The following is a 14,851-nucleotide window of genomic DNA, read 5'->3' as shown; positions in this document are numbered from 1 at the left end:
GACGAGTCATCTCTACAATAAAGTCAGCAAAGGCTTGCCCCTTCACTGCTTTTCTAGGCTCGAAAGTAACTTCGAGGCTCTGTATTTATATGGCCCATTTGATCATTCGGCCTGACGACTCCATGATGGTAAGTGGCCGCTTGATAGGTTGGTCTGTATACACGACGACTGCATGTGCCAAAAAGTAGGGCTTCAATTTTTTAACAGCCATGAAGAGTGCAAGACCAAATTTCTCCACTAGGGGATACCTCAACTCGGCATTTTTCAGTACGTGACTGACAAAGTAGACCAGGAGCTGACAGCCGTCTCTTTCAGCAAGGAGAACAGCGCTTAACGCATGATCAGAGACGGCCAGGTACATGTAGAGTACTTCTTTGGGCAAAGGGCTGACCAGCCTCGGCAAGGAATGCAAGTGAACTTTCAATTTCTGGAAGGCGGCCTCAGCATCACCCCCATTCAAACCTTGCCTTTTTCTTAATTGCCTGGAAAAAGTATAGGCATTTGTCGCCTGATCGGCTTAGAAATCTTCCCAAGGCCGCCAGACAACCTGTTAACTTCTGAACCTCTCGGATGGTACGAGGCGACTGCATGTCAATGACAGCCTGCACCTTCTCAGGGTTCGCCTCTATTCCTCTCTGATTGATAAGGAATCCGAGAAATTTCCCAGACTCAACTCCAAATACACATTTCTTGGGATTGAGCATGACATGGTGCCGCCTGAGTATGGCGAAAGTTTCTCGGAGGTCTGACAGATGATCTTTCTGAAGTTTAGTCTTGACAATCATATCATCAATGTATGCCTCGACGTTTCTCCCAATCTGATCAAAGAACACAGTGTTTATCATTCGCTGGAAGGTAGCCGGGGCATTCTTAAGACCAAACGGCATGACCGTGTAACAGTATAACCCCTGATCAGTGACGAAGGCCGTCTTCTCCTGATCTTTCTTCCATAAAGGAATTTGATGGAAACCAGAATAGGCGTCCATAAAGCTCATCAAAGCATGGCCGGCTGTTGAGTCGACCAGGTTATCAATTTTAGGCAGAGGGTAACTGTCTTTGGGGCACGCCTTGTTTAAGTCTGTGTAGTCTACACACATTCGCCAGGTGCCATTCGGCTTTTTAACAAGCACCACATTTGCAACCCAGTCTGGGAAGTAACATTGCCGAATGAACCCTGCATCAAGTAATTTTCTAACTTCGGCGGCTGCCGCCTGACTTCTTTCTTCTCCATGGTTCCGCTTCTTTTGTCGTACCGGCTTCTTTTTCGGATACACGGCCATTTTATGTACCGCCAGATCAAGACTAATGCCTGGCATTTCATGGACTTCGAATGCAAAGATGTCCTTGTATTCTTTCAATAGTTTGTGAAAGTCGTCACCAAGGTCTCTCAGAGCAGTCGTCCCAACTTTGACTGTTCGGTCAGGACGTGAGTCGTCTAAGATCAGGTCCGCATGCTCACCAGCCGGCTGAGGGCGGAACTCATCCGACCGCTCCTCTGCCAATGATTGCTATTTTCTTTCTTTTCTTGCGGCCCTTGTCTGGGATTCCTTTCTCTTCTTGCCGCCCGCTTCTTGAATAGGCGCACTCTCCTTGACATTGTCAAGGTCTGTTTTTTCACCGCTTGACCCAGTGGCCATAACAGCGGGCTTGACATCCGAGAGATAGCATTCTCGGGCCATCCTCTGATCTCCCCTTAGGGAGCCGACTGTTCCATTATCCCTCTCAAACTTGAGCAACATAAGAGATGAGATTATAACAGCCTTGGAATTATTCAGGGTTGGTCGACCCAGAATCATGTTGTAGGCCGAGAGTTCTTCTACTACCAGGAACCGGACTACCATGTGTCGTCCTTCCCCTTTTTCGCCCAGGCGGATGGGTAAATCCACTCGTCCCAGTGGGTGGACGACTCCTCCTCCAAACCCTACTAAAGGGTGGGAGGCCGGATGTATGCAATCAGTCTGGTATTTTAGTTTCGACAGACATTTACTACTGATGAGATCTGAGGAGCTTCCGGTATCTATGAGGATTCGGCCAACTCTCTGGTTGGCCACTTTACATTCAATAACGATAGGGTCGTCATGGGACCCTATTACCCCTCCTAGATCTTCTTCAGTGATGACAATCTCAGGAAATGAATATTTGGACGGCCGTTCTTGGTGAACGGAATTTACATCTAACCGCCTGATATTGTCTTTGTTGCCCCTAATAGTGGGGCCGCCTCCTGAGAAGCCGCCTGCAATGGTGTAGACGACTGCATCATCTGTATCGGAGCTGTCGGCCTGTTGATTCTTTTTGGCCGACTGCTTTTTTGAGGAAGTGTTCCCCCTAGATTTCTTGACATAAGTGTCAAGATCACCTTGCTCAGCCAGGCGGTCCAGATACCGCATGAGACTGATGCAGTCATTGGTGTGATGACCAACATCATCATGATAAGCACAGAATTTATCTTGGTTCCGGTTGTTTGCAGAACCCTTCATGGGGACCGGCTTCTCAATTGAGATTCGTCCCTTGATTTCTTTTAGGATAAACTGGTTATCTTTGTTAAACGCATACTTTGGGGAGTATGATTTGAATTCTTTTTTCTTTTTCTGGGCCGGCTGTTTAGAGGAATCAGCCGCCCAGACCTCTTTTCTCTTCTCATCTTTGTTTGACGACTGTTTCTGTCGTCCTTCTCTTTTGTCGAACCTTTTCCCGTCTGACTGTTTTACCGTACAAAGATCAGTCGCCTGTATATAGGCTTCTGCTTCAATCAAGGCCTCTTGAAGAGTCGCCACCCTCTTTCAAACCAAATCAAATTTGAAGGTAGACCCGTCTTTGAGACCTCTGAAAAAGTCAGTATAGGCTACCTCATCCGGTAACCCTTGAATCTGTATTCTCATCAGGTTAAACCGCCTGATGTAAGAACGAAGCCCCTCCTTCTCGCCCTGCTGAATTGTTCCTAAATCAAGGGTCGTTTTCTTCGCAGGGATGTTCATGGCGAAGTTGGAGGTGAATAAGTAAGCAAGCGTCATGAAGCTATTTACACAACCAGTCGGCAGGTTGCCGAACCATTGTTGTGCGATTCCTTTGAGAGTTGCTGGGAAACACTTGCACCAAGTGGGATCATCTAACCCTTGAAGGTACATCAGGTTGGTGAATGCCATCAGATGGTCTTCTGGGTTAGTAGTGCCGTCATAGGCGCCTACTAGTACATTTTTCACTTTGGCCGGCTGAGCGGCTTCAGTAATTTCCTTGGAGAAGGCCGACGACTGTTCACCAAGTCTAAGCAACCGCAGCTGCCAGTCCATAGGTTTGACGGTTTTTGCTGTAGGTCCACCAAACGGAGGTGGCTGCAAAAAATACTGTTGTTGCGGCACAAATGGTAAGTTTGGTACCGCCTGGTCGCTATGAAAGCCGGACTGACGGGAGGTGCCGCCTGACTGACTCTCATGATACGACTGAGTATGCCTCATCGAGGCATTTCGCAGACTGTCTTGAAAGTTTGAAGTAGAGGCCGACTCTGACAATCGGTCACTCTTCTTCTGCTCTAGCAGTAGCCGAGCGTCTGTGAATGTTTGCTTCGACCCGTCCGCCTGAATATGGCGAACAGGTTTCCTATTTCCTGTAGGAAAACGGAATTTTGTGAAATCAAGGGCAGGTGGCTCCCGCTTCCTAGATTTAGGATGAGGAGTCGCCTCTCGCCCTTGAACTGGCTTCCTCTTCAGTGAAGTGGTGGGTTTCTTAGCCGACTGCTCCTTGACTGGAGCAGGCGGCTTCTTGTTGATCAACTCTTGAATCTCTCCCTTGAAGTTCCTCATGAAGGTCATGAGTTCGTTCCTTGTGATGGGAGCAGACCCATCAGTCGGCTGTTGCCGAACAGGCGGTGCGCCTGCTGGCTCACTTCCAGTTTGAAGATGTTCCCGTTCCCTCCTTTCGGTATGACGGGTACGTCGGGCCCTTAGGGTCCCGTCTGAAGCTGTGTGAGCTTCAACTTCAAATTCACTCTCGGTATCATGGTCCGACTGAACTTGAGGGTCGTCTAGGGGACGCCTCTCTTCAGGAGTCGGTACAGACTTGGATGCCATCTCAGAAGTACTCTCCCCACAGACGGCGCCAGATGTTTCGGGGTTTTCTGATGTCCTGCGGGAGAGTTACAATTCCGAGACTGGAACCGGACGCCTGTACCTGCAAAATAACGGAGACTCCTGGTGGTGGGAGCTCCGCCTCCAACGGTCAAGTTAGTACTTGATTAAGGAGTAATTAATGCGGAAATTAAAGTGATTGGGTCTCTCTAGGTGAGAGTGTTTAATGTAGGTAATATGCTTTGTTAGCGAGATCAGCCGGTTATTACTGTGTGTAATTAATGTGTTTTTTCGTAATCCCCCTTAATGAGGATTAAGGGAGTTATTTATAACCTTGGGAAACGTGCCCATCCTAGGTTTAGGTTAACCTAGGGCTGATTGGGCTTCCCTCGGAAGTTGGGCCTGGGTGGCTGGTTTCTCCATTAGGCATGGAGTATGCCACATGTCATGACATAATAGGTCCAAGGTGGACAAATAAGCGCGTGCCACGTGGCAAGCCCTGACAGTGCCAACTGGGGGACACTTGGCAGGACCTGATTGGCCCACGTGGCGCATTCCGATTGGTGGGAGCAAAATCCCCTAATCAATTATTATTATTATTATTATTATTATTATTATTATTATTATTATTATTATTATTTATTTTATTTTATTTTATTTTATTTTATTTTAAACGTGAGGAGAAACATTTGGATGGAAAGCCTTGTTAAGAGGTGGCGGCGATGTGTGGCAACTGGCAAGGCAACAATTCTTTGTCCTGGGATTTAAGAATAGTATAGATACATAGAAGGATTGAGTTAATATGATAATTATACTCCCTCCATTTTATAATAATCACAGTACTTTGATCGTCATATATGTCAATGCACAACTTTAACCATTAATATTTATAATTATATATTATTAAGAAATACAAAAGGTTAATATAATGAAAATATACTTAAAGACTAATCTAAAAATATTTTACATGACAATATATGTTTTTATGTATTGGTAAAATGTATAGTCAAAGTGAGCATATAAATATTGCAAAAGTCAAAGTGTTGCGATTATTACGAAATGGAGAGAGTTTATGAAATTCTAAATGGAAGGTGTAAAACGTACTAATGTCAATGTGATTTAGTTGATTTAGTTCTCCTCTGTATACTAGTCCCATTTCTCAACAAGGTATCACTAATTAATTTGTGTGAAAAGCAGAAGAAATTATTGTGGTTGTAGGGTTGCAAAAAATGACACAATACAAAGATTGGTTGATTTTATTAATGACTAGTTTAAAATGAAAGGGGCTTAGGGTAATAAGAATGGAACAAACCTTCAAGGGATTTGTTTACTTGCCATATCATCATCATCATCACACAAATCTCTCACCCAAGTACCCACACAAAGCTATTCGCATTTAGCAACAATAGATAAACCTGTTCAAAAGTTTATGCATAGAACCCACTATCCATACAACTTATTAAATTAATCAAAACAAAAAATAAAGAAAATTCATCAAGTGGGTTCGACTAATCCACTTGGCAACTTGTATAGCATTTGCAAGCAAAATGCAAACCAGTTTGTAAAAACAAACCTCTCCCCATAAACCTTTGTTTGTAAGAGTGAGGGATAGCTCAGGTGGTTAAAGCTCCCCTCCTGATTTCAGAAAATTTTGGGATCAATTCTCATAACCTGCCCTTGAGATAACTCTCTAAACACCAAAAACAAACCTTTGTTTGTCAAAAAAAGGTTTGTTGACAAATCCTTAAAAAGTTGCCTCAAACCCATCAAAAAAACTTTCTATTGCTGATGCCGTGCAAGAAATGTGAACGAAACGAAAAGAAGACTTGATCTCTATAAGAAGTGGGTCTTAGAAAACAACAATGTGGCTAATGAGAATGTAAGATCTAGTCGCATGTAATACCAATAGAATAGTACTCGTATTCCACCAGTTTTATATGCTAATTATTCTCCCTTTTGGGATAGATAGTCCTAATTCATATATGTATTCGCTATGTTTAGCTCAACTTATTTAACATAGATCATATAAGATCAAATTAGATCTCATTTAATCTCTTGGAATTTTTGCCAAACACCTACCATTTAAATGACCACTCTTTAACAACTACCAATTAAATTTTTTTTTGAAAAAAAACTACCACAAAAATACAAAAGTTTGAGTAACACTATCACTTTTGTTTTCCGACAAAAATTTCCAGTTAAGGAGATCCAATTTATAAAATTTCCGTCCAAAAAAACTCATATGGAATGACGAAATTGCGCCTACATTAACCTTATATTGGGTAATACAATTCAGTTGCACCTAATCCCCTATTTCGCAAAATCCTATAGTCCTAATCTCTTTATCTGCATTTACTTATCATAAAATTATCAAATTACAAATTAAAAAAAATCATGAAAATTTCACATTTGCAAAGTAGGATTTTTATTGCAAAAGTATGGATGTTTTCACAGCAGTCGTTTGAAATATGACTATCATATTACTTTGATGATAAACAATATGATCGGTTCATTTTTTTTTTTACATTATAATATGGACACAATTAGTCTTCTAATATAAAATATAAATTTTGGAAATTTTAATCTAACATAAAATTAATATTTTTCGAGAAACTATAAAATAAAAATAAAAGTATAAATAACATAAATGAAACTAAAAATGTGTTACATAAAAAAAATATTGATTATATTATTTCATACCAAAAATTAAGTAATATAATTTATTATTTAAAGAAAAAAATGTCAATTATAAACTATATAATCATTAAAAAATAATTATTATCATATTTCAAACTACCACAATAAAACTTTCAACATTATTAGGAATGTAATGCCATAATTTAATCATATTTTTGCTTTGTCAAACATGTATAGCTCGCTGTATACTTGTGCGTGTATAGTTTGATTTGCCTTGACAAACTTGTATAGCTCTTTGCATTCTTATGTGTACTTTTATTTGCCCTGACAAACTTGAATAGTTCGTGGTATACTTTTATTTGCCTTTGACAAACTTTTATAGTTCGTTGTATAATTTTATTTGACTTTGACAAAGACATAATCTATCATTAGAAAATGATTATATAAACCCATATTGTTAACCATATAAGTCACACTTAACCAAAACATATATCTTTTATTAGCCATTGGCACAAATTTTTGTTAGCAAACAACATGCATGCTTATACTTTGCCAAATATCATCCTAGCTCTTTTGCTAGCATTCTCCTCTTTCTTAGAATCCCCTAATTCGATCTCAGTTGAGGCTCGAAAACTATCTACTTCTGATGGTGTCTTTAAGGTCGAACTTATCCATCGCAATTCACCACTTTCACCTTACTACAAGAGAGAACTCCAAGGCTTTGAAAGTGATAACAAAAGCGATGCAACATCGTATGCTTTAAAAGGTAATAATGGTGGACAATACTTCATGAAAATTGCCCTTGGTACCCCAAAAGTCGAATTTTTAGCCGTGGCAGACACGGGAAGTGACCTTATTTGGGTCCAATGTGCACCTTGTAAGACCTGCTTCTCGCAAAAATCTCCACTCTTCGACCCAACAAAATCTTCAACCTATCATACAATCCCTTGCACTTCTCCGAATTGCACCCCTCCAGATCTTACTACTAGTTGTTCTCCGTATAATACTTCAAATAATAACAATAACAATAACAACAAGTCATCAAAGTCGTGTTTTTATCAGAGTATTTACGGTGATACAAGACAAAGTAGTGGCATCCTAGCCACGGAAACCATTAGCTTACCAACCCCTCATCCTACCTCTATTAGCCTTTCTTCCGGCATTTTCGGTTGTGGCACGGACCAACAAGGCCCATACAACAGCCCACTAGAGGGGTTTGTTGGGCTAGGAGCGGGCCCATCTTCCTTAGTCTCCCAACTCGGCCCAAAAATCAACTACAAGTTCTCCTACTGCTTGGCTCCCTTGACTTCCGGGGTCTCAAGCAAGCTTACCTTTGGAGCCGATATAACCGGTCCTAAAGTAGTGTCTACTCCCTTCCAAATTGGATTAGCGGGAACACAACCCACATTTTACAACCTTACTCTCAATGGCATTAGTGTCGGGGATATAAATAACTCGGTCCAACTCAACTCGGGGTTGGGCATAATCATCGACTCTGGTACCACTCTTACAATGCTTCCAACTAATACCTACACCAGTTTAAAGTATTCTTTGAAAAGTGCCATCGGACTTAACACGATACCGAGCCCTTTGGAAGATTATGACCTCTGTTATAATACAAGCTCGACATCAGGGCAGCAGTTTAGCCCTCCAGACGTGATATTCCTATTTCAAGGGGCTGAAGTTGTGTTAAAGGCATTCAATACTTTTCGCGAAATTGAGGATGGTGTGAGTTGCTTGGCAATGATGGCTACCGATGGTACTCCCATATTTGGGAACATTGCTCAAGTTAATTTCGAAATTGGGTATGATTTAAAAGCTAAGCAAGTTTCTTTTGCTCCAACAGACTGTACTAAGTACTAACTAGATCTCATTCATTTATTTTATATGAGTATGTTTTTATAATTTGCTTGATCATAATTTTTCATTCTTAATTTATTTTGCCCCTAATATTTAGCTATTTAATTGTGATAAGTTTGTATTATTTGCTATTTATACTTGTAACTATCGAGTTCCTGTATCAAGAAGCTTTGCTCAATAAAATTGTACTTATTTTTATTTTTATTTTAATTTTTTTTTTTTTTTTTTGAACGGGCAATAAAATTGTACTTCGTAGTATGTACTTTTGCCTTATATATGTGCTGGTAGAAAAGTTTCTTATGAAAAGTTTCTGTATTAAGGCGATTACCCTCTTAAGAGTCTTAACTCTTAAATGCAAACTCTACGATACTCAAGTGTTGTCATTCTTGGCTATTAAGTTTTTTGTTCGACAAGAATTTTTTCCACAATAATTTTAACTAGAGAAATGCTCTTAGTAGCTACGACAATATATATGTTATATATTTAATATCATGAGTAACATTACAACTCCCTTAATCCTTTTACAACATTTGTCGTATGCACAATATTATAGCAAATGTTCATGGACTATTAAGTCACAAAGTGCATCAATACATTGAACTCTTGATCTTTCTTATCTTATTCAAGTAATACTTATACAGAATATATTTAATTAGCCAATATGGCTAAGCAAATGTCTTGGATGGAAGAAATCCATGTTGAAGGGAAGCTTCCCATATCTTGTCAATGTCGAAAAGTGTTGATAAGTATATTAGGTGACTCGTACTTCGTAGCTTTGTCCGCCCGATCGGGCGGACATTGCCCGGTCTGACCGGGCGGAAGAAGAAGAGGTGCCTGGCAAATTCGTTGAAGAAGCTGCTCTCGCGCCCGACCGGGCGAGCCTTCGCCCGACCGGGCGAGCCTTCGCCCGATCGGGCAGACCTTGCCCGGTCTGACCGGGCGGTGGGGGTTGGATACGTTGAAGCATTCGTATGGAGTCTTCTTCTCGCGCCCGATCGGGCAGACCTTGCCCGGTCTGACCGGGCGGAGAAGGAAAAATACGGAACGCGGATTTTGCGGTTTTAGGTTATCTTATTTTATTATCTTTTTGCCCAAGTATCTTTTAATTAGGGATTAATATAAAACCTCCCTAATATCAGTATTAGGGTGAAGAGAGACAGAGTGAGAGCCGTTCTTGAGAAATACAAGAATCATCTTTGTAATCTTTGCAGTTTATAGTGAAATCATTCGATCTCGGTGCCCGTGGACGTAGCTATCACATCGATAGTGAACCACGTAAATTCTTGGTGTTGTTCTTATTGTTTGCATTGAATTTCTTTATTGTTTTCTTGTTTGTTTTCGACCTTTGCTTCCGCTGTCGCACAACAATTGGTATCAAGAGCTCAGGTTCAATCCTTGGAGAGTTTCTTGAAGATAACAATGGCAGGAGATTCAACAATAAGAATTGAGAAGTTTACCGGGAAAAATAGTTTCGGGCTATGGCAAATTAAGATGAAGGCTCTGTTAAAACAACAGCAGATATGGCGTCCGTTGGCTCCAAAGAGTACTACTTCGGAGTCAGGAGACGGACCGACTGACTCGCAGTTAGAAGTTATGGAAGAGAAGGCACACTCTACCATATTACTTAGTCTTGATGATCAAATCATCACGGAGGTTGCTGATCAGGAAACGGCGGCTGGATTGTGGCTGAAGCTGGAGTCATTGTATATGACTAAGTCGTTGACCAACAAATTATTACTGAAACAGCGGTTGTTTAGCCTCCGGATGCAGTCAGGTACTTCCTTACGGGAACATCTAGAAAAACTTAACTCTATTTTGCTTGATTTACGTAATTTAGATGTTAAAATTGATGATGAGGATGCTGCGTTGATTTTACTTGTATCTCTACCGTCTAGCTTTGAGAATTTTGTAGAGTCTTTTGTTGTTGGTAAGGATTCTATAACCTTAGAAGAAGTGAAGGCAGCACTTCATACTAGGGAACTCAGAATGAAAGCTACGAGTGATAATGGGGATAATGGTAGTGGGTTATTTGTTAAGTCCGGAAAGTCTAAAAAGAATAAGGGGTTTAACAAGGGGAACAATGCTGGGTCGGGTGCTGGAAACGGCAAGGATGGATCTAGTAAAACTACTACTAAAACATGTTATTACTGTAAAGAACCGGGTCACTTTAGGAATAATTGTCCGGTGAGGAAAAACAAGTCCCAGGCTGCTGTAGTTGAAGAGAAACCGAATGAGAGCTATAATTCAGAGGAAGATTTAGCATTAGTCAGTTCTGCTAGGTCTGATGATTTATCTGATAACTGGGTTCTAGATTCGGGGTGTTCGTTCCATATGTGTCCACGTCGAGATTGGTTTGATACATATGAACCTCGCAATGGGGGTATGGTTATAGTCGGTAACAATGCTCCATGTAAGGTCACAGGTATTGGTTCCATGAGGTTGAGGACTGTTGATGGGCGGAGGTTAACTTTGACTAATGTACGGCATGTTCCTGCTTTAGGAAAGAATCTGATTTCATTGGGTACCCTGGATGAATTGGGGTACAATGGTGTGTTTTCAGATGGGGAGTTGTGTATTTTCAGAGGTTCTGAGTTGGTACTTAAGGGTATCAAAAGGAACACCCTCTATGTTTTTGAGGGTGTTACACTGCCTAGTTCTGCGGTTTGCGCATCTGTATCTCACCAGGAGATGACTAAGATTTGGCACATGAGGCTTGGTCATATGGGGGAGAAGGGGATGCAGCTATTGTCCAAGAGGGGTCTTCTATCCGGGGTCAAGGTTGCCAACCTTGAATTTTGTGAGCATTGTGTGTTTGGTAAGAAACACAGGTCAAAGTTCAGCAAGGGTGCTCACATTACTGATGCAGTGCTCGATTACATCCATTCAGATTGCTGGGGTCCATCTAGAGTTGAAGGTATGGGAGGTTACCACTATTTTGTGTCATTTGTTGATGACAAGTCCCGATACACATGGCTTAGGTTGCTTAAGTCAAAGGATGAGGCCTTCAAAGTTTTCAAGCAATGGAAAGCTTTGGTGGAAAATCGACAAGGAAGGAAGATCAAGAAGCTACGAACGGACAATGGGCTAGAGTTTTGCAAAGACGAGTTTAATCAGTTCTGTGCAGATGAGGGTATAGGTCGGCATCATACTGTCAGGAAGACACCACAGCAGAACGGTGTAGCAGAACGGGTTAATCAGACACTGCTAGAGAGAGTTCGATGCATGCTCTCTAATGCAGGGCTTGGGAGGAGGTACTGGAGTGAAGCTGTGTTAACAGCTTGTTATGTCATTAATAGGGGTCCTCATTCTGGAATTGATTCCAAAATTCCGTTTGAGATCTGGAGTGGTAAGTTGCCTAATTTTTCGAATTTGAAGATTTTTGGTTGTGTTGCTTATTATCATGTTATTGAGGGTAAGCTGGATCCACGAGCCAAGAAGGGGTGTTTTGTTGGGTACGGGGATGGTGTGAAGGGGTTTAGAATTTTTTCACCTTCGGAGGGTCGGGTCATTCTTAGTAGGGATGTTACTTTCGATGAAAACACCATGTATTCAATTAAAAATGCAGAGATTTCAGATTTGAGAAGGGAAGGAGACAATTTATTACAGACAGATGGGGTACTTGAGGTACATCAGTCTACCATTGCTGATTTACCTCGGGTACAATATATTGATGATGATGCTGATGTTCCAGTGCCGGGTACTCCTGAACCTGAGATTACTCCTACTCATTCTAACTCTGGGGATGAGGTGGAGCAATCTAATCAGGGGTCATCTAGTCAACCTGACACCATTCTTGAGATGCCTAAACGAGTTATCAAGAAGCCTGTTAGATTGATTGAAGAGATGGAGGGAAGAAATTGCTGTGTTGATGCGATGACAGGTTATGCATTGAGTGTAGCTGATGATGTAGAGTCATTTGAACCTGCCACATATAAACAAGCAATTAGTTGTAGTGAGTCTGCGCAATGGCTTGCCGCAATGGGTGAAGAGATGCAGTCCCTTTACAAGAACAGAGTGTGGGAACTGGTAAAGGTACCGGAAGGGAGGAAGCTTGTGGGTTGTAAATGGATTTACAAGAAGAAAGAAGGGTTGTCGGAAACTGAGCAAATACGTTTTAAGGCTAGGCTAGTTGCTAAGGGGTTCAGTCAGGTAGAAGGGGTTGACTTTGTTGAGATATTCTCACCTGTGGTTCGACATACTTCTATCCGTGTGTTATTGTCAATTGTAGCACATTTTGATCTTGAGCTGGAGCAGTTGGATGTTAAAACGGCCTTCCTTCATGGCGATTTGGAGGAGGAGATTCTGATGAAGCAGCCCGAAGGATTCGAAGCTCCTGGAAAGGAACACTATGCCTGCAGATTGCTAAAGTCATTGTATGGACTTAAGCAATCCCCCCGACAGTGGTACAAAAGGTTTGATTCTTTTATGGTTTCACAAGGTTTTGACAGGAATTCATATGATTGCTGTGTGTATCATAGTAAGCTGGATAATGGTTCCATGATTTATCTTTTGTTATATGTTGATGACATGTTGGTTGCCACAAAGAATAAATCTGATATTGCTAGATTAAAGGAGATGCTTAACTCGGAGTTTGACATGAAAGACTTGGGTGCAGCTAGGAAGATTTTGGGTATGGAGATCTACAGGGATCGGGCTAGAGGTAAGCTTTTCTTGACTCAGAAAAGCTACATTGAAAAGATTTTGTCTCGTTTTGGGATGGAAAAATCGAAGCCTATAAGTACGCCAACTACTGTTAGTTGTAAGTTGTCTTTGTCTATGTCACCTCAATCAGAGGAGGAGTTGTCTTATATGTCTAGAGTTCCATATGCAAACGCGGTTGGTTGTTTGATGTATGCTATGGTCTGTACTAGGCCGGATATTGCGCATGCTGTTAGTGTTGTAAGCAGGTTTATGGCTCGACCTGGGAGGGAACACTGGCAAGGGGTGAAAAGGATTTTTCGCTACCTGAGAGGGACAGCTGATATTGGTCTTGTGTACGGGAATGGTAAGGAATGCTTGGTCACTGGGTACAGTGATTCTGATTATGCAGCTGATGTGGATACCAGGAGGTCTGTGACTGGTTATGTGTTCACTTTGGGTGGTTCTGTGGTTAGTTGGAAGTCTACATTGCAGTCATCAGTTACGTTGTCAACTACTGAAGCTGAGTATATGGCTCTAACTTCTGCAGCTAAGGAGTCTATTCGGCTCAAAGGCCTAGTAGGTGAACTGGGTATTGCACAGGATTTTGCTACAGTGTATTGTGATAGTCTAAGTGCGATTTGCTTAGCTAAAGATCAAGTACACCATGATCGGACGAAGCACATTGATGTCAGGTATCATTTCTTACGTACTGACAAGAGGATTAAGGTGAAGAAGATTGGGACTGCTGACAACCCGGCTGATTTCTTCACTAAGCCTGTTCCGTTTAGCAAGTTTAAACATTGCTTAGACTTGCTAAATATTGATTACTACGTGATGTAGTAGGCCCTGAGGGGCGAAGTTGGGGAGCTCCTGGTGTAGGTGTGTTGGCATTAAGGTGGAGCTTGCCCGGGGCTTGTGATGCAGGTGGAGCATTATGAGTTGTTATACTTGGAGACGAGTATGTGATGGGTCTTGGTTGAAGACTTATCGGGATGTATGGCTTATGCATGAGTCCTGCATCGGGTTTGGCTTGAGATGTTTTTTCACTATGTCTTGATGGGGTCGTTTGCTGACTACGAGTTCTCGTCAAGGTGGAGATTGTTGATAAGTATATTAGGTGACTCGTACTTCGTAGCTTTGTCCGCCCGATCGGGCGGACATTGCCCGGTCTGACCGGGCGGAAGAAGAAGAGGTGCCTGGCAAATTCGTTGAAGAAGCTGCTCTCGCGCCCGACCGGGCGAGCCTTCGCCCGACCGGGCGAGCCTTCGCCCGATCGGGCAGACCTTGCCCGGTCTGACCGGGCGGTGGGGGTTGGATACGTTGAAGCATTCGTATGGAGTCTTCTTCTCGCGCCCGATCGGGCAGACCTTGCCCGGTCTGACCGGGCGGAGAAGGAAAAATACGGAACGCGGATTTTGCGGTTTTAGGTTATCTTATTTTATTATCTTTTTGCCCAAGTATCTTTTAATTAGGGATTAATATAAAACCTCCCTAATATCAGTATTAGGGTGAAGAGAGACAGAGTGAGAGCCGTTCTTGAGAAATACAAGAATCATCTTTGTAATCTTTGCAGTTTATAGTGAAATCATTCGATCTCGGTGCCCGTGGACGTAGCTATCACATCGATAGTGAACCACGTAAATTCTTGGTGT

At 42.0% G+C, this 14,851-nt stretch overlaps 1 protein-coding gene across 1 annotated transcript; it reads left to right on the top strand.

The window, feature by feature from the left end:
- Nucleotides 1-7,176: 7,176 nt before the first annotated feature.
- LOC110708322 (aspartic proteinase CDR1-like) lies at nt 7,177-9,165 on the top strand. Its single transcript, XM_021886427.1, has one exon. It carries the CDS (start codon nt 7,233-7,235, stop codon nt 8,559-8,561), a length of 1,329 nt encoding a protein of 442 aa, XP_021742119.1. The 5' UTR covers nt 7,177-7,232; the 3' UTR covers nt 8,562-9,165.
- Nucleotides 9,166-14,851: the final 5,686 nt, after the last annotated feature.

This window comes from Chenopodium quinoa, unplaced genomic scaffold (genome assembly GCF_001683475.1).
Source record: "Chenopodium quinoa cultivar QQ74 unplaced genomic scaffold, ASM168347v1, whole genome shotgun sequence".
NCBI classification, from domain to species: domain Eukaryota; kingdom Viridiplantae; phylum Streptophyta; class Magnoliopsida; order Caryophyllales; family Amaranthaceae; genus Chenopodium; species Chenopodium quinoa.
Note: the sequence above shows the minus strand (reverse complement) of the source record. Positions and strands in the feature narration are given on the sequence as shown.

Bases quoted from the DNA above. Each gene is read 5' to 3' on its own strand.
- LOC110708322 (XM_021886427.1), top strand. From the start codon at position 7,233: ATGCATGCTTATACTTTGCCAAATATCATCCTAGCTCTTTTGCTAGCA.